Source organism: Hippocampus guttulatus, chromosome 18 (genome assembly GCF_054856545.1).
Source record: "Hippocampus guttulatus isolate MCC_2025c chromosome 18, RoL_Hgut_1.0, whole genome shotgun sequence".
Classification (NCBI taxonomy): domain Eukaryota; kingdom Metazoa; phylum Chordata; class Actinopteri; order Syngnathiformes; family Syngnathidae; genus Hippocampus; species Hippocampus guttulatus.
The window spans coordinates 7,184,956-7,206,989 of record NC_141278.1 but is presented as its reverse complement, the minus strand read 5'-3'; the positions used below and the strand labels follow the sequence as shown (position 1 = coordinate 7,206,989).

General features: G+C 44.0%; 1 protein-coding gene across 3 annotated transcripts; it reads left to right on the top strand.

The window, feature by feature from the left end:
• LOC147190929 (TGF-beta receptor type-2-like) lies at positions 1-17,463 on the top strand. 3 transcript variants are annotated; one of them, XM_086137235.1, is made up of 10 exons: positions 1-79; positions 1,335-1,406; positions 1,806-1,975; positions 4,179-4,330; positions 6,884-7,025; positions 7,157-7,347; positions 8,832-9,604; positions 10,268-10,409; positions 14,586-14,710; positions 15,967-17,463. In XM_086137235.1, exons 4-10 carry the CDS (start codon positions 4,309-4,311, stop codon positions 16,144-16,146), a joined length of 1,575 nt encoding a protein of 524 aa, XP_085993361.1. In that variant the 5' UTR covers positions 1-79; positions 1,335-1,406; positions 1,806-1,975; positions 4,179-4,308; the 3' UTR covers positions 16,147-17,463. The 3 variants fall into 3 exon arrangements, with proteins under 3 accessions (XP_085993361.1, XP_085993362.1, XP_085993360.1); XM_086137236.1 differs by lacking the exon at positions 1-79 and having other exon boundaries at positions 883-1,406; XM_086137234.1 differs by lacking the exons at positions 1-79; positions 1,335-1,406; positions 1,806-1,975; positions 4,179-4,330 and adding an exon at positions 4,341-4,578.
• The last annotated feature ends 4,571 nt before the right edge of the window (positions 17,464-22,034 follow it).

The following is a 22,034-nucleotide window of genomic DNA, read 5'->3' as shown; positions in this document are numbered from 1 at the left end:
AGAAGATGTGTTTCCGGGACTTGAAGAGAATCCTTGCAACGGAGTTCTGGACATATTGGAGTCCATCCAGGATCTTGAGGTGAACCCCCCCAGAGAGAATTTAGTTTTGTTTTGCTTCACTTCTAAATTGCCTAAAATGACGGAGGCGCATATTGGCCCTTGGGTTCAAAAGGCAATTTGGCAAATTGCTCCCTTCTTAAAAGTTCGACTTGCAATTCGGATGTCAAACTAGCTGTTCAGCAAAGCCAAACTTTCAGTTATTCTCAAAGCATCTGCTCTGGTCTTGTTGAACACCGACTCGAATAATAATCAAATTCACCACAGCAGCTTGACTGGAAGTGCTGAGTGTTAAAAGTTAAAAAGCAGATTATGTGTGATTATGGAACGAGTTGCTGTTCATAAGAACAAACATAAAATCTCATGGGTCGTGTGGGGGTGGGGGGGAATCATTTAAAATAAAACATTCAAGAACAGCTCCCTTTCAATTAGCATTTTGTGTCAGTCGTCTTTCCACGCCCTTCCCGGTTGTATGATCGGAAACAATTAGCGAATAATTTTTTACATTTTTTTAAGATTCAAGGATGACGTTGGTTCATTTAGAACGATACCATCCGAAATGATTAAAAGCGGACGTTGTATGTTAATGAACATTTATGTGTCAATATGACAAATTACAGGCTTTGGCCGGGTTCTGTCGTCCGGTGACAGGTTGTAATATTTTACCGTAAAAATGCTTCTGAGCACAAGCAGATGTGAGTGCAAAACGTGATATTTCAGCATGCCTTTTTTGTGTGTGTATGTATATGTGTATGTGTGTGTGTGTGTGTGTGTGTGTATATCGCCCACAGTACTTATTTGCCATCCAAATGACACGTGGCACGTGTCCAGAGATTTGTCATCAAGTTTCTCTTGTTTGTTTTTCCACTCAGCCAAAGGAGCTTAGTGAGAATGCCAAGCACCTGCTATTGTACATAATAGCACTCAGGATGTTTTATCTCGCTTTAGTTTATCTATGTTTGTGCAATGAGGTGGAAATTAAAAAAAAAAAAAAAAAAGGTTCAAAGGAAAAGGGAAAGCGAAAGGCGGCACATCAACTCATGTTTTTAAAAAACTGTTAAGTGTTGTGTTTGCTGTTATAACGGAGCCGATGAAGCTAATAAGGTAGTTTGAAGCGAGTGAGAAGGAGGTTGTTACACGATGGCAGGGGTCTCGAACCTAGGGCTCGCGAGCCAGGTGTGGCTCTTTTGATGATTGCATCTGGCTCGAGGATAAAACAAAATATTCTCGCCTGTTTAATCCATCCATGGATTTTTCACTGCTCATGTCCTGTTCAGGGCTGCAGTTGCCAGCAGGAGCAATTCTGATTGGATGATACTGGCGTACGTTGGCCGTGGCTCGGTAAACAGGTAAACGCCCTCTTTTGAATCAGCTCGCTCGGTCATTAGCTCAGAGCTAATCCTTCGACGAATAAGGTGGCGAAATGAAAAAAAAGATGACGAGTAAGATACACCAAAGGACAAATGGACCAAAGGATTCGCCTTTGTGGAGAGAACAGCGGACTATAATTCCGCTAGCTTTGCTGGATCTTTACCATTAATGTTAAGTATTATCACAAAATGATTTAAAAGAATACATTCAGAGGCTTATTATACTGACATTTTGTTGAATTCACTTTTAGAATACAGTTCATATACAGTATATATATGGCTCTCACTGAAATATATTTCCAAATGTTTTGCTTTCATGGCTCTCTTAGTCAAAAAGGTTCTCTCTCTCTCTCAATGGCGTCCGATATTTTTTCTCAGGTCAGTGGGGAATGGTTGTTTTGGTCTCACGGCGCGGCCGGATCTCCACCTTGTGGCTTGGACCCCATCTTGCAGTACGTGGCAGACACGCTCGAGCGAGCACGACCTGCGCACACACCCTGCGGCCCACACACAGATTCTCCGGCAAGTAATGTGGAAACAGTGAAAAGGTGATTTTCATGTGCTCTGAATGTTTTTTTTCAAACAGGCTCACCAAAATCAATAAGAAGAGGCTGAATGAGGCATAAGAGGGTGAAAGGAGGAAGAGGATGTCCTGTGTGGAGAGTGACAAGCTGGGGGGGGGGGGGGGGGGTCACGAGGTCACGAGTGAAACCTGACATCAGTGTTCAAGTATGCAAAGCCCCCCCAAAAAAAAAAACGTGTTGAAACACCGACGCGATAATGGCGGGAAAATATTGAGGGTCACAGCAGACTTCAAATCAGTGTGTATTTAATCCTTTCAGGCCACAGCGGTTACTACAATGGACAGTTTATCGTGTTATCAGTTTAAAGGGAGCATGAAAGGGACACTAAAAGTCTCTGCGATAAGAGGAGACGCTCACTACTTTCTGTCACATCTTGATGAAGTCTGGCAAGTCTTTTCGGAAGCGTGCGAGTGATGAATGTCACGTATTCAGCGTTTCCACCATGTTTGCCACAGTAGGCTTGTAAATCCCAATCTGGTTTGCATTTCCCCAGAGGTGTGGATCAGCCGGATGACGAGAGCCGCCTCGACTGCGTAAATAGTCTTGCGTCACACCACTGTAGCCCACCGGTGACTCAACAGAGAGAAAAAAAAAAACAAGACAAGGAAAACAAAGAAATGACTCCCAGCTTTTAATTTTAGACGCTTATCTGCTATTTATTGTGGGCAGCAGTTCCCCACTAGATAAGGACTTGGGGGGGGGGGGGGGGGGGGGGTAGTACAATTTAGACGATTCAAGCCACACTACAGATTAGATCAAACTAAACATGCGAGGGTAGCAGGTTGCCCCAACGACGACATGAGTAGCTCAGGGGGCCTGTTCTAAAAATAGCTCGCCAGTGATGGGCCAACGTGACTTCCTGTGATTGGTGTAAAAGTGAGCGGTTGAAAATGTCCACTTGCAGAGAGTTACAGTTGAAAATGTTTGCGTATTTTTTTTAACCTTAAGAAATCATTGGTGATAGTTGATTAACATGATCGAACTATCCCCACAGATAAAATATTGATTGTTAACAATCGCATAAAATTAAAGGTCATTTGAGAATCGATATTTCAGAAGTGCGCATCAAACTGCTAGTGCTTCTTTTTAATCAATACCCTCTCAATTTCAAAGTCACCTTTTCATCAAGTTATTAATCTCCGAACATTGTTAGGGCTGGTTATTCCGGAGTACGTAATACAAGATAACACAAAAAGGTAAAGGAAAGGGGAGAAAAAAAAAATTGGTGATCAGGGTTAACTCCAGAGTTAATCCTTAGCCGCTCACTGAAGTGAGGTCTCGCAAGGTATGCCGAGTTCACGCGTGATGTGTTGCACGTCTCATGTACTGTAAGTCGGCGATTAAAATTCCAACATTTTAGAGGCATATTAAAAAAAACATGGGGGTCAAATTACACCCTGTATGACCTCAGTAGAATACAACTTTAGTTTTAGTCCCACTCTACAAATAAGAGGTTACAGTTTGACTCTCGTTGAAAGTTGCAGGTTTGTGTCCTTCAGCAGGATTCTTATTAAACAAAGCACTAGCAAAATTTTTTGTTTATTTATTTTCATTGGGACAGTGCACATTAATCAACACAAGAATAAACAGTGTAAATGCGCCGGATTTAGCCTAAATGCTAGTTTTCAGCCGTAGTCCCAAGGCAGCCGAGTTGAAGTTTTGTGGGGGGATGCCTGGAATGATTTTTGCACTTGATGTGGATTTGCTGTTCCGCAGTTTTGTGCCGTCCATGAATGGTCATTTTTCTGCAAGAGAGCCCAAGAGAGCCCTTTGCACCGACTTTTTTTTTTTTTAATCACCATATGTGGCAGTCTTTTGTTTGCTTCAAACTCTTTGTTGCTGAATAGTGGCTCTTTTGTTCTTGCTTGGAGATATGAAAACGTAAACACATTAAGAGCACATATTTTGCATGTATGCACATGTTTTGTCCATTTTTGTCAAACATCTGGTCAGGAAGACCATGTGCCCCCCACCCCCCAATGAAAAATTGTGCCCCCCCCCTACATCATTTAAATTGCTTACCCTGATTTAGATTACAAAAACTGCAGAGGATGCGACCCTCCCATTAAACTACTGCTCTATTTTGTAACTAAAAGACGCTGCACATAATGTGCAGTCACTAGGTGTAGCCCCCCCCCCCGAGTTATTTGTGAACATGTCATTTCAGGTTTTGCCCTACCGGGTCTTCGCCTCCTAATGATATGCTTCAAGACGTTTGGGAGCCACACGAGCATGACTAAAGGAGGAGGAAGAGAAGAAGAAAAAAATGTCCAACCCCTCAGAAGATTTCCTGTTTCATGAAAAGTGCTCGTACAGTGAGTGAGTCATATAGGGTACGTCCTGCCCAGTTGTGTTTACTCTCACACAGCAGCTGAAGGGGGGGGGGAGAGCAACAAGCGGACCGAAGAAAGTTCGCTCGAGTCTGGATATTAACTCCCTCGTCAAAGCTTCGGCTAATTAATGAGAAAGAGAGGGGGACATTGTCCGTTTCTTCATGGAGCTACTTCGCTTTTCCGCTTTCTGGTGTGGAGCGATACTCTGTGGTAGTATTGTGCTCGAGCGTGCGGGTGAGTTTGACTTACTGTCAAGAAGTGTCTTTTTTTTGCTTTTTTTTTTTACGTCCGCCAAAGTTCATTTCACTCTCGTTTATCTCTTTTGGAAAAGCCAAACGTCGACTTTTTCACTCCCGCCCCACAGGTGTCTTTCTCATTGTTTTAACCCCGAATGGCGTTCAAGACGACTTGGGGGGGGGGGGGGGCGTCTTTTGTTCTGTTAACTTTACACAAGTTTTTCGTGTCTTTTAAAGTAACGATATAAGTTCCACGGGGCGGCCCCGTACACGGATATGTCCATCTTTGGTGCGCTGGCCGCGTTGCTTACAGGTCGAGCAAGCCCCCGCTGAGGGAAGACAGTCTTGTGCATTCATCTGTCTCACGCTCTCATTCCCGGCGGTTTCTCGTAGCCCGCCTCCCCTCTCCCTGCAATTAGACGTATCCCCGGGTGACAATTACAACCACTCGGCCTCTCCAAAGCCACCCCGCGGTGTTGAAATGACACGGTCTTTTTTTTTTTTTTTGAAAGGGGTTGCGCTAATTATACAATTATCTAACGCCAGTACTCAGGCATGAACACCCCCCCCCCCCCACCCTTAACCACAACTCGAAAACGCCGCCCAATCCCACCGGAATTACTGTCAAACGGCTAGCTCGTGGAATTGCTGTCAAAGAAAAAGTTCGTTCCGGAGGGCCAAAAGTTTAATACTGTGTCAACATAAGAGGACTTAAAGCAGCAAGATCTTGCTTCGTCCCTTTTGTGTGTGCATCTGCCTGTCTTCGAGTAGCCAGGAAGAGGATGCAGAGGGCTCTCTTCTTTCTCGCTGCAGGTTGCACAGTATTTCTGCAGCAGCAAACTGCAGGGTTAACTCCACCCTGAATACTGACAAAGAGTGCTTTTGTGGCACACACACACACACACACACTCACTACCTTTCCCTCCTGCAAGTTGTGAAGTCAGGCATGTCCAAACAGACATCGAGCTTCTTCCCAGCAAGGGGCTTCTTTCACCTTCTTCGCTCAAGATATACAGCATTTCAAGACGGTCCAACAATAATAGTGCACTGATGATGAGGTGCATGTTAAAAAATTATTCTAGCCCATTAAAAAAAGGGGACAGTGAACCCCTATTTTTTATTGATATTTTCCAGACCAACAAGCGCTAAGTATAACTCTTTCTATAGATAGGCTTAAAATATTAAATTTTATTTTCCCCCCTACCAAATGCTTCAAGCATACTTGTCAAACTCATGAAAACATTTTTTTAAAGTATCCCTTACTGCTTGTTCTCATGCTCTGTCAAAAAAAAAAAAAAAAGAGAGTGAGAGACTATCACATAACATCACTTTGAGGCAACGGGAAAAAAATTCACCATTTGTCACTCCCAGTTGAACAAAGCAAAGAGTTTGACATTGTATTTCAACACCAAAATGATCAAACAAACCATGTCATTTCATCAAACGAGTCTGCTAACATGAGGCCCCAATGAAAAATCAGAACAATGGAAATTTGAGTCAGCGCTCCTTCTCTGCCTCTTTTTCTTGCTGTTAATTATGCTGTGCTTGGCATTTTATTTCAATGCCCTAGTTCAATTCAATCAATTAAACATAACTGTATATTCTGAATACACACCCAGTGGGATATTTAATGGGGGTTTTCCCCCTGCGGTGTTGACTATACGGTACAGCTAACAAAAACAAAATCACTTTCATGTAATTACATGAGAAACAATCAAAATGTGTTTTACACAGAACTGAGGAATTGACCTTCTAAATATACTTTTCTCTTTAAATCTGTATGGTATGAGTTCCACTTTTGGAATTTGATTCTGTAGATCAGAGTTCACAAATATTTTGTACTTTGGCCAAATTTCAGACTCATGCATAGAGCAGGTTCAATTTCCTGCGGTTGTGCGCCTTGTGATTTTTGCTGTAGCAATACTGTCACATTTTTCCCTCATACTCCGCCTTGCAGATGGAGTTACTTCAGAGCACTCTTGATGATTTCCTCACTTCACGATTCAATCTGAGGGGGAGTCCCATTTGCTCAGATTGTTTTATACCTTTTGAAAATGTCTGCTCTTACTTTAAAGGGTCTTGTCAAGTATTTTGTTATCATCTTCCAGTCACTCACCACCAAATCCCAAATGGAGGTTTCAGATGGATAGTTACCACTGTCCTTTTTTATTTGGACCGGCATATTGACAGCCTGAGGTGGCCCAACACATTTTCACTCGACTGACTGACTGACTGTTTTTTTTTACTTTCTGAGCTGGTATGCATGACGAATGAGGGGATGCATTTGTCTTTTTCTTCCCCAGATTCGTACATCCTCAAGGTGCGAAGACTGTGCAAGTTTTGCGACGTGCAACCGACCAGCTGCGCCGGTCGAGGAAGCTGCAAGGTGGAATGTGACATCACCTCCATCTGCACACATGACGACGACGTGTGTGTCGCTATTTGGTGAGGATCCGCCCGCATTCCTTTTCTTGGCGCGGATGTCAACCAAGACGATGAATATGACAACGCAAAATCATCAATCGCCGTCACCTCGGCGGGACTTTTTTGACATTGATTGTTTGTCTGCTCACAAGGAGGAAGAAAGACGACAACGTCACATTTGACACCGTCTGCCACAACCCGGCCCACAAGCTGTACGGCCTGGTCCTGGACGACTACAACAACAGCAAGTGCGAGATGAAAGAAAGGAAGGGCATGGGCTCGTTGTTCTTCATGTGCTCTTGCTCTGAGGACGAGTGCAACGAACGGATCATCTTTAACGCCCGTAAGTTGGAGAATCCGATCCACCCGTTCCTTCTATGTGATGAAATAAAGTTTTTAAGGCAGTCCCGGTCAGGTACAGTAACAGGTTTGTTGGGAGGAATGGCTTCTCCCCCGCTGAAAATCCAAACAAGCCATCTGGGGGCCATGTTGAGGATTTCAGACATGTGGTTTCCTGTTTTGAAGAAGAAAAAAAAAGAGAGCGCGAAGCAGGGAGCTTGGCGAGGCAAGCGACGAGATGCCCTCCCCAATACTTCCTCCTCCCCTTATTGACACAGCTTCTGCGCCTCACGGCAACACTGGCTTCTCAACTCAAATTCACCGCTTTTGGCTTTCACAAAAATTTACGTTTCTGCGCATGTCTGGAGATACCGTTTTTTTTTTTTTTTTTTTTTTAAGTGTCTTATTTAGCAGCCGCACCATAAAAAGGGAACAATTGTAAAGGTTCCCCTTTTTCTTGGTTTTTTTTTTTTTTCGCCTCAACCATAGCTCAGCTCCCCAGACACGAGACTTTCCAAATTTGAAGCCTCAGACATAAACTATGAAGCGATACAATATGTGGTTGGCTGGGTCATGGTTTGGAGCACTTTGCCTCTGCGGTGTCAACACTAACTTTAGCTCCCTGAGACATCAGACATTCCTCAGGGACGGCTCACGTTCCGCCTTTCTTATTGGCAGCCCGTAACGATGCCTTGGATTCTATCTTATCAGGAAAGGGTTTTTGTCATGGAGCATCCTTCTTGTGAAGACATTTTTCGAGCCAGAGAAGACATTCCAGTCTAAAAAAACCCCCCATCAAGAATACTAGAGAATTGACAAACTTTGAGTATACAAAAGACCACTTCGGGTCATAACTATTGTTTTGTCTTTCCCCCCTTTTTTATTGTCATGTGACTTTGGGAGCATCTTTTTGGGGGGGGGGGGGGGGGGGTTCGGACACCAATTACACGAGCACCACAGCGGACCCTCGAAATTGGATCCCAGTCCTTTCTAAAAGATTGTTCAAACTTTTGTTTGCTTGAATTTGAATAACGTTTCTCCCCGTAAGTGATGCAAACTTCTACCGTCATTAAAACACTGGAGAACCCACGGGGTCAAATTTGGCCCCTATAAATTCTGCTACTTAAATGCTACCCTTAAATCCCAAATGGTCAAATTTGGCCCTAATCCTAAATTAGGATTAAAGCATTAAATATTTGGGAAAAAAAACATATATGTTGGTGTTCAGTGAACATATAGCAGTCATTTAATGTAAAATTCATCATTTTCCAAAGAAGAAAAGGGTTCTTCGCTTCTCCAGGGTTAAAAAAAAAAAAGAAATCCTGTTTACAAATGTAATTTAATATAAATGCGACATTCTGCAGAGTTTTCAAAGTTGTCTTGGCTGAAGCACTTTAGCATTCACAGTTACGGGATCAATTTAAAAATCGAAATAAATTTCTCAAGCCTTCTTGGGTTCATCTTGTTTTTTTTCTGCGTGCGTCTCAGACGTGGATTCGCAGGTGGCCGTCATCCTAGTGAGCCTGGTTCCTCTTCTGGTCATGGCGATCGTGGTCATTACTTCGTTCTACTGTTATCGAGTATACCGCCAGCGCAGGGCGAACGCCAAGCGCAAGAAAGGCACGCCTCTGGACTTCAGCGACGCTCACGCCATCATGGGGGACGACGAAGGCTCCGACAGCAGCTCCACGCACGCCAACAACCTCAACCACAATACGGAGCTGTTGCCAATCGAGCTGGACATCCAGGTGGGCAAAGGTCGCTTTGCCGAAGTTTACAAAGCCAAACTCAAGCAGGGCTCCTCCGTCAGCGACGAGCAGGGTTTCGAGACCGTGGCGGTCAAGATTTTCTCCTACGAGGAGTACGCGTCCTGGAAGAACGAGAAGGACATTTTCTCGGATGCCGACCTGAGGCACGAAAACGTGCTCCACTTCCTGACGGCCGAGGAGAGGAAACTACAGAGACAGTACTGGCTGATCACCGCGTACCAGCCGAGGGGCAACCTCCAAGATTACTTGACCCACCATATTGTCAGCTGGCACGACTTGTGGTTGCTGGGAGGCTCGCTCGCCAGCGGATTGGCTCACCTGCACAGCGACCACACGCCGTGCGGCCGCTACAAAGTGCCGATTGCGCACAGGGACATTAAGAGCTCCAACATACTCGTGAAGGGTGACCTGACCTGCTGCCTGTGTGACTTTGGCCTCGCGCTCCGGCTGGACAATTCCCTCTCTGTGGATGAGTTAGCAAACAGTGGACAGGTAAACCTTTTTCTTGTTTGCCACTTTGGCCGCCTGATCGTCTTCATCGCGTTTGAAATCAGTTGAATGACTTTTCTTCCGTTTGCGTTTCCGGTGATGGTTACAAGATTCAAAAGAAAAAGAAGCAAATTGAGAAGGTTTTGGATCCATAAGGAGTTACAGAGGAAGATGTTTTTTTTTCTCTGTGGGGTAGTGACCGCGACAGCGTTTACATACACAACGTGAAGCCAAATTTTAGAAGTTTATTGATAACTTGGGGGGTCGTTAGCCGGACAAGCTAGCGAGCTAATTTACAGCCCCAAACAGCTGAGTGCGCTTTATGAGGAAATTAGCCTCCTTCAAAAGGTGAAAGAAGTCAAATTGCTGTCAGGCGACATGCCGTTGGCTCATCCTCATACTTGCGAGACAGAAAATGTACTACGGAAGACGACAACGTCTTCTGTTTTACACGCAGCCTGACGTCAACGTCCATCTCGGCAACGTCATTTTAATCGATGTTGGTCAAATTCGAACAAAGCTCTTGCATTTCCACAAAAAATTGTTAACTCGTTCACTCCCAAAGACGTTTTTAAACGTCTTTTAAGGCTTGGTCCAGAATTGGCTGGTACTGAATGAGTTAATATTCATATTTTGAACACTTTTCTTATTGTCTTTCGCTCTCAGGTGGGGACCGCCAGGTACATGGCGCCGGAGGTGCTGGAGTCCAGGATCAACCTGGAAAACATCGAGTCCTTCAAACAGGCCGACGTGTATTCCATGGCGCTCGTCCTGTGGGAGATGATTTCCAGGTGCAGCGCTATCGGAGGTAAGCTATCAACCAGACGCCGATGACAAGCTCGCGCCCTGTCAAAGCAAATCGATTTCCGATTAAACGTATACGGGATCAATGTGAACGTCGTGACGTGAGAGCAAAATCAGATCCTTGTGGCGGTCTCGAGGCTGCCCCTTTCTGTCTGTTTGTCGTCCAGTTGCAAAAACAAGGTCAGGATACGTGCAAATAATAGAAATGGACGATTATCTCCGAGCAAGCCGTACGGCACTATTCAGTTATTTGTTTTCACTTCCCCCTTCGAAATCTCTGCGGGCCCGTGACCGCCCCCTGTCTCCATTGTGTCAACGCAGTGATTGAAAACTGGTTTGGGCATGAACGTGTCTCCTTGACTTCTTTTCCTGTTTTGCTCCCCCACACACACACATTCCCCCACGGGGGTTCTTGAAATGTATTGCACAAGTCGCGTAACCCCACAGCCCAAAGTGGCCCACAATCCCACTTGGGTTTTTTTTTTCTTCCAAAGTACAAGAATATGTGCGCTCTGCGGGTAGACTTTGAAAATAAAATCGGCCATTTCCTGTTTTTGCATAAGCACGGGGCCCAAGACTGACTGTTTTTTTGTGTCGACTTAACGACCGTGTAAGTATAGACGTCTTTATTTGCGGATGCCTTGTCTCTCTGCAAGAAGTCCAGACAGAATTCTTGCCTGTCGTGACTGACCAGATGCTCGTGGCTATATTAAAAAAAAATAATCTCCCCGCGAGCGTGAGTTTGACTCGACACTCACTCACTTGACATCTCCTCTTCCTATCCATATCGTGGATTTCTGACTCACTGACTAACTCTTCCGTTGCGCGGCATTTAGGACTTGCAGTTATTGGGAAGCCGCATTATTTCCGTACACCACGTCAGTCCGCGCTCCTAAACTTGACAGCTTCTCTATATTTCCTCGCGTATCTTCTACCGTCTCTCAAGTACTTCCTACCCCGAGGCAGGTGATGCCGCGGTTCATGACCCCACCCCCACCCCCACCCGACTGCAATGGAAACACTCTCGAGAGCTTTACTCATGCCAACGCGGGCTCACAAGGAGGACGAGACGACGGTTTTTCCAACGGGATGGAAAGCAGAACCAGAATAATGATTGAGGGCAGACTCGGCCAGCATTTAAAATAACATTTAAAAAAAAAAATACACTACACACATACACAAGTGGCCATTAACACCTCCAGGTCATGAAAACGGAAGAGAATTGAAGTTGCCGCGAGCTGCCAGTGTGTTTCGAGCTGACTCTTTGCAAGATGTTTGAAATGGTTAAAGATCATCATCACCCAAACTTGTCCAGCCTTGTTTTTTTGGGGGTTTTTTTTTGTTTCAGCCACGTCAACAAATTGTTTCAATAGCGGAATGAATAAGGGGGTGAGTCACAAGACTTGTAGGGAAGATGATGTTTGCTGATACCTTCTGTACGTGTTGCTCTCAGGAAAAAAAAAAAAATTGAATTGAATTTGAATTGAATACAACTTTATTGTCAAATGTGCTTTACGTATGTGTAACATAACGCACAGATTAATTTTTTCCCCTCTCAACATAAAACATCAACACCAAACAAAACAACAACAGAATAATCAAGTCAGGAGTTTATGATGACATGAGAAGCTGTCCGCTGTACTGGCCGCTGTCCCTGGAAGGGTTTAAGTTAAAGGTTTGTGGAAGGAATTTCCAGTTCCTGACAGCGATTTAGTATTTGTTCAGGAATTAGTATCGCATTTTTGACAAGACTAGCTAGAAAACAGTAAACATCATTGAGTCCCTCACATTTGCTCCAGCAGTCAAAACGCGCGTCCGTCAATTTTTTTAACCACGGAAGTTCTGCGTAGCGCCTGCGTCCGATGCCACCAGCCCGGGCTGTCTTGTGTGTCTCTGGGCGACAGATGTCGGATCAGTTCCCCGAGCCTCGGTGACAGGCGGCCACATGGCTATTCTGTCCCAGCTCGTGCGTCTCCTTCGCTGTGATCTGAGATCTGCCAGGCGCGAAGCACGCAGTTGTCCATTTTTTAATTTAATTTTTTTTTTAAGTTAAAAAAAAAACTGACACTTGGTAGACTAATATAGGCAGACTGCAAAAGTCTTCCGACATTCTTCCGAACAACCCTTTTTTGTTACTGGCCCTTCTTTTGGATTAAATGTTGCCCAACAGCAAAGTGCACACACCCAGAGTCAATGCCTTCGTGCTCACTGAATGGACTCTTGAATGACATCACTCGTGATATCACACGCGAGGGATTTTTCAGTTGACACTTACAGGCGTAGTCATCCCGAAATAATTGCGTTCCGAATCTCAGGGGTATTCCGATTTAAAGGTTTCCACTGACGCTGTGTTTGAAAAGGACTCTAGGAAATGACAGCTTTTCCCCAAAAAAATCTGCCATTGGTATTATTAAATGTGATGATGTCGAGAAATCATTTCAGCGCTGTTTTTATTTGTTCATTTTATGAACGGTAGGTAATCTACTCGAAATTGCAGCGTTCAACTCTCGGTATGAAACACGCAGCGGCCATTTTGAACAGCCAATTCCGTGTCGGTGGTTAGCCACTCGTTCGGTCTCCCGTCCGCTGAAAACAATATCATGTGTCACTATTGATCTTGTTAACCATCAAGGAATGTTTCTTGTGAGACATTTTTGTGTTTATTTTTCCTCCCAACGATGACATGAAATATCCGCCGCATTAGAAGGGATCCAGCATGACGGAACGCTCCTCCAAGAGACAGAAATGCTAACATGGAGGCCCTTTTTATTTCCTACAAAATATCTCCCGTATAATTTAGCCAGTACGGATTTAGGGCTTGGAAAGCCTCCGAAGGCGTTCCTCCCACGGGTGGGGCCTGGAAGGGGATCATGGTGGAGCTCGAGTTGAGCATGAGGCGGTAGACAGAAATGCCTCGAGTCCCTGGAGGGAGCGATTGGGCCAGACTGGAGTTGAGGAGGAGAGGTTCAGGGCAGCTGCTCTCCAGATGTCAAATCATCAACGCTGTCAGTGCGAGAGGGCGTGGCGGCCCTTTTGTTTAATTTTATTTATTTTTTGTGTGTGAGAAGAGGGGGTGGCAAGGTTAGCGCTCGTATCAGTTTAAGTTAGGCTAGGTTGATACCAAACGTGGAAAAGCTCCATTGACGATGTATATTTACATATTATTAGTTAAATGGCTGCGAAGGATACAAAACGAGCATCCCGTTCTCTCCGGTTTCATAATGAAAGGCAGCAGGCGACGGGAGTGGATTAGTGGATGACTCACACAGACTTTGGGGAAACAGGCAGTGTTGTCGTGATCCCTTTTACGAGGTCCGCCTTGTACCGTATCAGTCACCACTTTGGCTCGTCTAGAAAATCAACAAAAACGGTCAAATAAATGCGAAGGGTGCTGTAAAGATTTCACATGCCGTATGTGTGGTTTGTTTTCGCACTTCGCTACGTGTGGTCAGACAATAATCGCAACGAGGCGACGGGGGAATCTATAGACCGTGCGAATGTACCATAAAATGCATCACGTGTTTGTTCTCTCAACTGTTTTATCAATAAAACAATTCGCCCGCATTGTTCTTCCTTCAGCTGCAGCGGTTATAGCGAGATTTATCGGCACGTTCCGAGGGCCCCCCCCCCCCCACCTTCCAATTTATTTTTTATTTTTTTTAATACAAACACTGTTGTCATTTACTTGACAGTTTGACTACATTTCCTTGATTGTCTTTCAGAAAAATTACAGATCCACATATTAATTAAATCAAAGTTGAAGTCAAATGTCTTTGAGGCAAGATGCGCGCTGGTCACAATCAGGCGGCCATGTTTGCAACTCAACAATCAGTTATCCAGATTCAAATGGAGAAGTCAAATGAGAATGCACTGTGCGGAATGTTACCGTTTTTCCATTTAAAGCCTGAAAAGGGTTGTCGGGAAAGCGGCTACTACAGTGGGCAGATTTGCATGTTCTCAGGTTAGAAGCGTGCATGAAAGGGTTCACTCCTCCTGGGAAAGTGTCGATCAAAACTAAGATTTTTTTTTGGAAGGGGCGAATAGCTGATACGGCTCTTGGATTGGATTTTTATAATTGTGGCAGCGGTCATGATTTTGTGCCTCTTTACCAAGTGGCAGAAAAAATGCTTTTTTTTTTTTAATAATGCGTTTTTTGTTGTTTTTGTTGTCTTTCAAACAGAGGTAAAAGAGTATGAGCCTCCCTTTGGAAATTTAAGGGAGCACCCTTGTGTAGAGAGCATGAAGGACAGCGTGCTCCGAGACAGAGGAAGACCTGAGATTCCCAACAGCTGGATCAACCACACAGTAAGAGGCAACGCCCCGCGCTCACACACACACACACATCAAAATTGAATTTGTAGGACATTCAAATTGGCAACCGCAATCACGCGTCATGTTTGATCAGTTGAGGGGTCCGGTGCCTCATTAAACATATTCTCCTTGACAAGAAGTACTCTTGACAGAGCGGGATTGCAGTTTGGGGGCTTTTCCCCACAGTTTCATTCAGATGTGGCCGCATGTCAGCATACCACAGGACTACTACTGTAAGATTAGCCGCCTTCCAGTTGGTGGGGGCGGATAGGAATTGCAGCGAGAGCCGCCATACAAGAAAGAGGGAGGGAAAGTTGGTATGTGAGGGGAGCAACAGATGGCGCGACCCCGGACATTTCGATGAAGGATTGTGTCTTCTGGCCGGATATTGAAGTGTTAGCAGTCAGGTCTGTATCCATATTACTTACGGTGGTTTCCCTGCCCATTGTGATTGTTGACATTCCTCCCGTGGCGAATGTTTCACAGGCTACTGATGCAATAAACTGCGCTGATACAGACACTGCATCTAAAAGCCTTCCCTAAAATCCCGCGACTGTGTTTAGCGTTTCTTATGTACCTGTGGCTGACAGGCGACGCACAGATCGTCTTTCTGCCGCCGAAAGAGAGTCGCGTGTGGTCAATGAGCGGGGGCTGTTATAGCCAACAGCCTCTAAAATAGCCACAGTCTGTGTAACTTGTATCTATTTATTTATTTGTTGTATGTAATTAAAAACTTGAATTATCGGCTAATTCATTTTTGTATTCTAAACTTCATTTCAAGTGTAAAAATAAGTCAACAACTAAACCTTTCAACAATCTGGAACTAATGTTGAATGACGAGTGGAAGAAAAACATTGTTTGACAACGCAATAATAATAAATAAATAAATGTATAAATATACATTTATTTATTTACTTTATATACATTTATTTATTTTTATTGCATTGTCAAACGATGTTTTTCTTCCACTCTATCATTCAACATTAGTTCCAGATTGTTGAAAGGTTTTGTTGTTGACTTATTTTTACACTTGAAATGAAGCTTAGAATACAAAAATAAATTAGCCGACGATCCAAGTTTTTAATTTTGATGTGATTGAGGAACAACATTGCAGTATTTACTATTATTTCCTGTAGGATTCTTTATTTATTTATATATGGTTTGATTGATTTAGTTATAAATCTGATCAAGTATGAAGTCACCCACTACCGGGGACTGACTGGATGATTGCTCAATTCTGCCCCCTGCAGGGCATCCAGTTGATTTGTTCCTCCATCGACGACTGCTGGGACCACGACCCGGAAGCCCGCCTGACAGCGCAGTGCGTGGCCGAGCGCTTCGAAGACATGGAGTACTTGGACAAGCTGTCCGACTGCTCCGACTCGGAGGAGAAGATCCCCGAAGAAATCATTGTGGTGGATGAGAAGTAGGGCTCCAAACACCCCCCTCTCCTTCCCCCACCGTCTTGGGCGACTTGAGAGCAAACTGGAAACATCTGAGGTTAACTCCAAACACGGATGGACATTTTGGACCGTTGTCATCTCATCTACACGTACAGTACCTCGCGGACTGGATCACAAACCAACAGGGATTATCACAAAGATTAAGCTTTTAACCCAAATACTTTTGCACTTTATTGTTTATCGATGCACACTAAAACGGCATATGTTTAAGTGCCGCTTATGTCAGGACAAATCATTTTCAGGCATACCAATTAAAAGGAATATTTAAAAGAAGAGCTTTAGGTTTGAGACATCTTCATATGGCAAGACTGCTAATGACACGAATGTCCCACGCGTTGTTCGTTTGTGCGGCCTTAACTGATTGTGACAGACCAGTGACGCACGCGTAAAGAATCCACAGCGCCAATGTGTTAAAAGCCACTTTGAAACCAGAAATCAGCCTCGAAGGACACAAATAAAAAAGTGTGTGTGTGTGTTGTACAGTAAAAGAGGAAGTCTGTTTAATAATTGCCAGACATTAAAGGGGAAAAAGGTATGTGCAGTCTGTTAAAAAAAAAAAAAAGAGGAAAAAAAATCTAAACTTAAAGTTGCAGCCTGCTGCACGGAAAAGCCGAATTCTTTTTTGTTGTTTTATTTTTGTTTGTTGGGGTGGGGGGGCAGAACAGGGACTATGCATTCCATGATTAGAAAAAAAAAAAAGAAAAAATACACCAACGTTATTTGTTATGTACAGTGCAAAAGTTTTCAAATATAATTTACCAGATAAGCTATTAACCCTTTGAGGCGCAGCAATTACTACAGTGGACAGCTTCTCGTGTTATCAGGTTACAGGGTGCGTGAAAGGTGGCGTTGAAGTTTTCACGGGTTGGTCAGCTGGTTTGAGCAAGCAAGTGAAAGATGGACTGTATTCGATATACGGTATGTTATATAAGCAATGACGAAAGTATGCCGCTTTGCCTTTTCATATTAGTAACGACACTTAAACTCTGAAACCAACATGTTTCAGTTTGGAAAATTCATGTCCTTCCGTTCTTTTTTTTTTTCTTTTGTTTTTCCACCCTTTGCTCAATTTTAGCAGGAGTTCTCCTTGTCTACATTTTTTATTCCAGCAGCCCAGGACCAACTGGGCTGCTGGTCTCATTGTCCTGCCCCCCCCCCCCCTGCCCCACCACCACAGACATTTTGGCGAGATCTGGGCCACAGACATGGGAACGAAAGCCAAAGATTTTCGCATCACTCATTTCTGTATATTTATCATATTCCGGATTAAATTTTGTAATCGATTTCCCCACCTCTTGAGTCCTTCCTGTAGATTGAAAAAGTTTCCCGGCATTTGTCTGAATGGGAGCAAAACGTATAACGTTCCAGACCTCACAGTTGGTCAGAATTATGTCACCTGATCAATAACCACTCTTGTGCCTATTCCTTGATGTGGTATACTTTGGATCACAAGCTAGGCTCTCCTGCTCCCTCACTCTTCCCCAGATTGTTGTTTTCCTCCCAGGCCACACTTTGCAGCACACTTCTTTGGATTGATCTCCCGTAGTGGATTCAGCCTACCTCTGACCCTCCTCCCTCTGTTTGCGGTGTGAGTTTCCTTGTGGTGCTAGCAATGGATTGCAAGCATTAAAAAGTCATTACCTTTGATTACTGCGGTCGAATGTTCTGCGCTTGGCTTGAAAACTCAGATCAGGGGTCGGGAACCTAGGGCTCGCGAGCCAGATGTGGCCCTTTTGATGATTGCATCTGGCTCGCAGATAAAACAACATATTCTCGTTTGTTTTATCCATCCACAAATTATTAAATTACTCGTGAGTTTGGGTTTTTTTTTTGTCTGTAGTGGTATAAGTCATCCAAAGGAGATTTTCTGTTCATCATCTGGTAGTTTGCATGGTCTCTATTTATAACCAGTGCCAAGCCAGAACAGATCAACTGGACCACCCCCAGGAAGTGCACACGGATAAAAAATTTAAATCCGGCCTTCCATTATTAATGGGTTGCCAGTTGTGTCACAGCCAGGTAGCAGTTGTTAATAACACACTCATGTCGTGCAAATCATATACAGTTCATGCTCTTATTTATTGATTCGTCCATCAATTTTCTATCCCCCTTATTGTAGGGTGAGCTGGAGCACGCCCCAACTTCCACTCGGGAAGGCTGCAACGGAGATTCAAACCAGAATCTCAGAACCGTCAGGCAGATGTGCTGACCACTATTGCATGTTTTGCCTCTTTCATTAGACCGGGGAACACAATTTATTTATTTTTTTGTTGAGGTAGGCGTAGGTTCTCCAAATGTGTCAAGAATCTCATCCAAGGAATGTAGTGTATGTTTGCCCAGGTGTTAGCATTCCTAATTTTGCATTTTGTTTGACTCAATTCATGACATTAGTAAAGCTATTTGTGTTTCATTGAGTTTTAAAAAAATGTATTTTACTTTTTAATTGTGTATACTGGAGGATATTTTAGGCTTTTTTTTTTATTTGTACTTTTTACACTAGTAGGAGTGTTTGTTATAATTCGGGCGTTCTCACTGATCCTCCGACAATGTCCAGTTATCATTAACACTGCGTGCTATTTTTCTTCACACCAGAGGGGAGCGATGTTGGACTCCCTGATACAACTGATGCGGATATGATTTGCCCTCCGTGTCGAAGAAATTGAGTCGTGTTGGATCCAGTGTGCTTGTTGGAACTAGTGCACTCACTCCACAAATATAAGGTACCCGAGGTGCCACACACACCACTCAGTAAAGAAAAAAAAAAAGGGGGGCGGGGGCGGGCTTTGAAACACCTTTCTCAGCTGATCAAACCGTGAAGTGAAACTTCATTCTGTTGAGTGAGGCTACAGCCGGCAGAATATTTGACCAAAACCAGCTCACCAATACTCAAATGCACTCACTGGCCACCTCATTAGGCATACATACATACATTTGTATATATAAGCATATACACGCGCACAAGTAAAAACAATACCCAATCAGATCACAATTTCAATTTTTCCCAAGAACAATCTGAGGTCTATAAGTAAGACGTCGCTCCATATAACTGCCTCCATCAGTCATCCCTACAGAGGTGTCATATTGATCTAGAACTAATTTGCCAGAGACTAAGCCATCCAGGGATAACTAACGGCATGTCAGAATTTGACACAATTGATCAAAATAGTGTCGCGGAAACGAGTCGGCGGTTTAAAGCATCAACGACCTGTCTTGGCTCAATCCCATTGGACTTTTTTTCCAAAAACGATTGTGAAATCGGAGTTGAGTGACAGAAAATAATCAAGTGTCTTTTCATCCGCTCGATAATATCTTGAACTCGGACTGCGCTTTTTGACGCATTGCAATCAGGTTTTCTCACCTCATCACAGTACAAGAAGCAGCTTATATTAAAGTTTATGGACTCGGGTCAGCTAGTGGAGCCCGGGAGTCAAAGCAAACATGGTGGAGCATTATTTAGCCGTTAAGCTGCACGGAAGTAAAGTCAGCCCAATGTGCAATAAAAGCATAGCTGCCTTTCCTTGCCTTCCCTAAATAAGTTTTAATTTGTCCAATATTAATCTTCCTCCATAGAAATCGATCTGTCTTTTTGGGCGGGGGGGGGGGGGGGGGGGGGGGTTGTTGACGCCGCTGTGCTTTTCCTTACGCGTTCTCGCACACTTTTGTTTTCTTTCACGACAATCATCCCATCTGCACCAGGAGGCCGAGGTAACTTTATTCAGGAGGCGTGAAAGGTGCTCGGTCACACGAGCGATGGAGGGCAGCCGGGAGGAAGATCGATTCGACTTGTGCCCAGCACAGTGACTAAGTGGTCCTTCTTTAATGAAGTGCCTCCAACGTTTGGGGGGGGGGGGGGGGTTGTTTGTTTGTTTTTTTGTATGAGGGGAGCAGGGGGGAGTCCGAAAAGGGTTGACATTGATTTTTGGATGAAAGTGAAGGAATGAAGGAACCTTCCTTCACTCACATTGGACTGATAATAGGCTGATAGATGTTCTCTATTTATCGAGTCTGTCCCTCTGTCTCACTATTGATCCATCCATTCACCTGTTTGTCTTTCCGTCTGTCTGTCCATGAATTTTTCCACCTGTCTCTGTCTAGCCAACCACCACGCTGTCAGTCAATATATAAATATATGCAACTCTCCATCCACCTGTCCATCTACCTGGCAGTCTTATCTCTCATCTGTTGGTCCCTCGCTCCGTTCATCCTTCACCTGTCACTCATTTCATATCGTTCCATTGGCCAATCTGTCCTTTCTTTGTCCCCAGCCTGATTTGGTTTTGTGATCGCTGCGCAATCAAGTGTGCAGTCCCGGGGGCCCCATTGAACATTCATCCGTTGCATCTCAGGAAAGCAGCAAAGTGGGGGGGGTATTTTGTTCAGATGAGGGGTAAAAGTGTGAGGCAACGCTTGCTGCAGTCCTCCACACCGGTGGCATTTTCCAATGGGAAATCTTGTCTGATTTGCCGGTCTTCTATTTGAACTCCACTTTTTTTTTTCTCCCAAAAAGACTTCATGGGGAGGTTTCTTGAACCAAGTGAAATGTTGATCAATCACATGCGTGCTTTGATGATGCGGAACAGAATTTGGACGTGACATTTGGCTCACTTGACAGTTCAAGCCGCTGCCTCACTTCTCTTTTGCTTTTTCTCTCCACCTCTCATCAATAAGAAGTGACGCATTTCTGCAGGCTGTCAATGGGGTTCCAGCAACAGGATTTCGAAGCAAAATTGTTGTGGATGGAGCTTTCATCTGCACGGTAGTATGCACTACGATTCCCCAAGCCTTAATGCCTAACTCGCCTTTATCCAAATTCATGAATTCTAGCCCACATTCACTGTAACGCGAATCTATCCTAACATTTTGTCACACGAGGAGCAGAATTTGGACCCAGGGGCGGACACAAAAGGTGAAAAATACAAAGTAGCTACAGAGAACACGGCTGGATGCAGAAGACACAGAAGAACATCAGGCCTATATGACATAATGCAGGTGACATCATAAAGGACAAAGCGTAAATCCAAACCCTCCCTTACCCCGATCATAAATTGAATTTGAAGTCGTTCTGAAAAACAAAGCAGTAAAACGGATACCGTATGATTATACAAAATCCCCTGGGATTAAAAACACGGCTAAAAATAAATCATCGGTCTGCGTTTTGTTCACAACAGCGATGCACCTTCGGTTCATGTTCAGACCGGCAAGAATAGAGACGATAATTGGATCCCCCCCCCCCCCACCCCCCAGCCCTCTCCCCTTTACTGATGATGAATGTATTTGGTACCAAAGTAAGAAATCAAAAGACAGATTCGATATGGAGAAAAACAGTCATTGTCTCAGTTCTTGGGAGTCTCAAAAGAAGCACCTGATTCATCATCGGCTTTGCATAGATGAATAATCGCACAAATCACGCCATGATGGATTATAACGTAATGGTGATTTACACTACTATTTGACAGTCTCTGAGGCAACATGAAAACAAAACAGGAATTGCGCTTGGGCCCTAAAGAGGGAATTGACTTCGATGAGAACCTATAGCAGATTATTTGTGCATTTTATCAACATCAATCAGTAAAATGTGCTGGTGAAATGAGTGTCAAACATACAGCCCGCGGTCCGGAACCGGCCCCCTGAGAAGGTTCAATCAGGACCGCAGGAAAATTTAAGTGAAAACATGCATAAAAGGCACGGAATGAATATTTTTAATAAGATGCAATTTATGGATTATCCGCTAGGGGCCACACTGTTTTCTCTTTAGTTTGTAAAGTGTAGCCAGGGATTAAATTTCGATTTTATATGCACATGTGTAAATGGTTTAAAAATTACTTTCTTTAAAAATCTCGTTTAATCTTAAAATG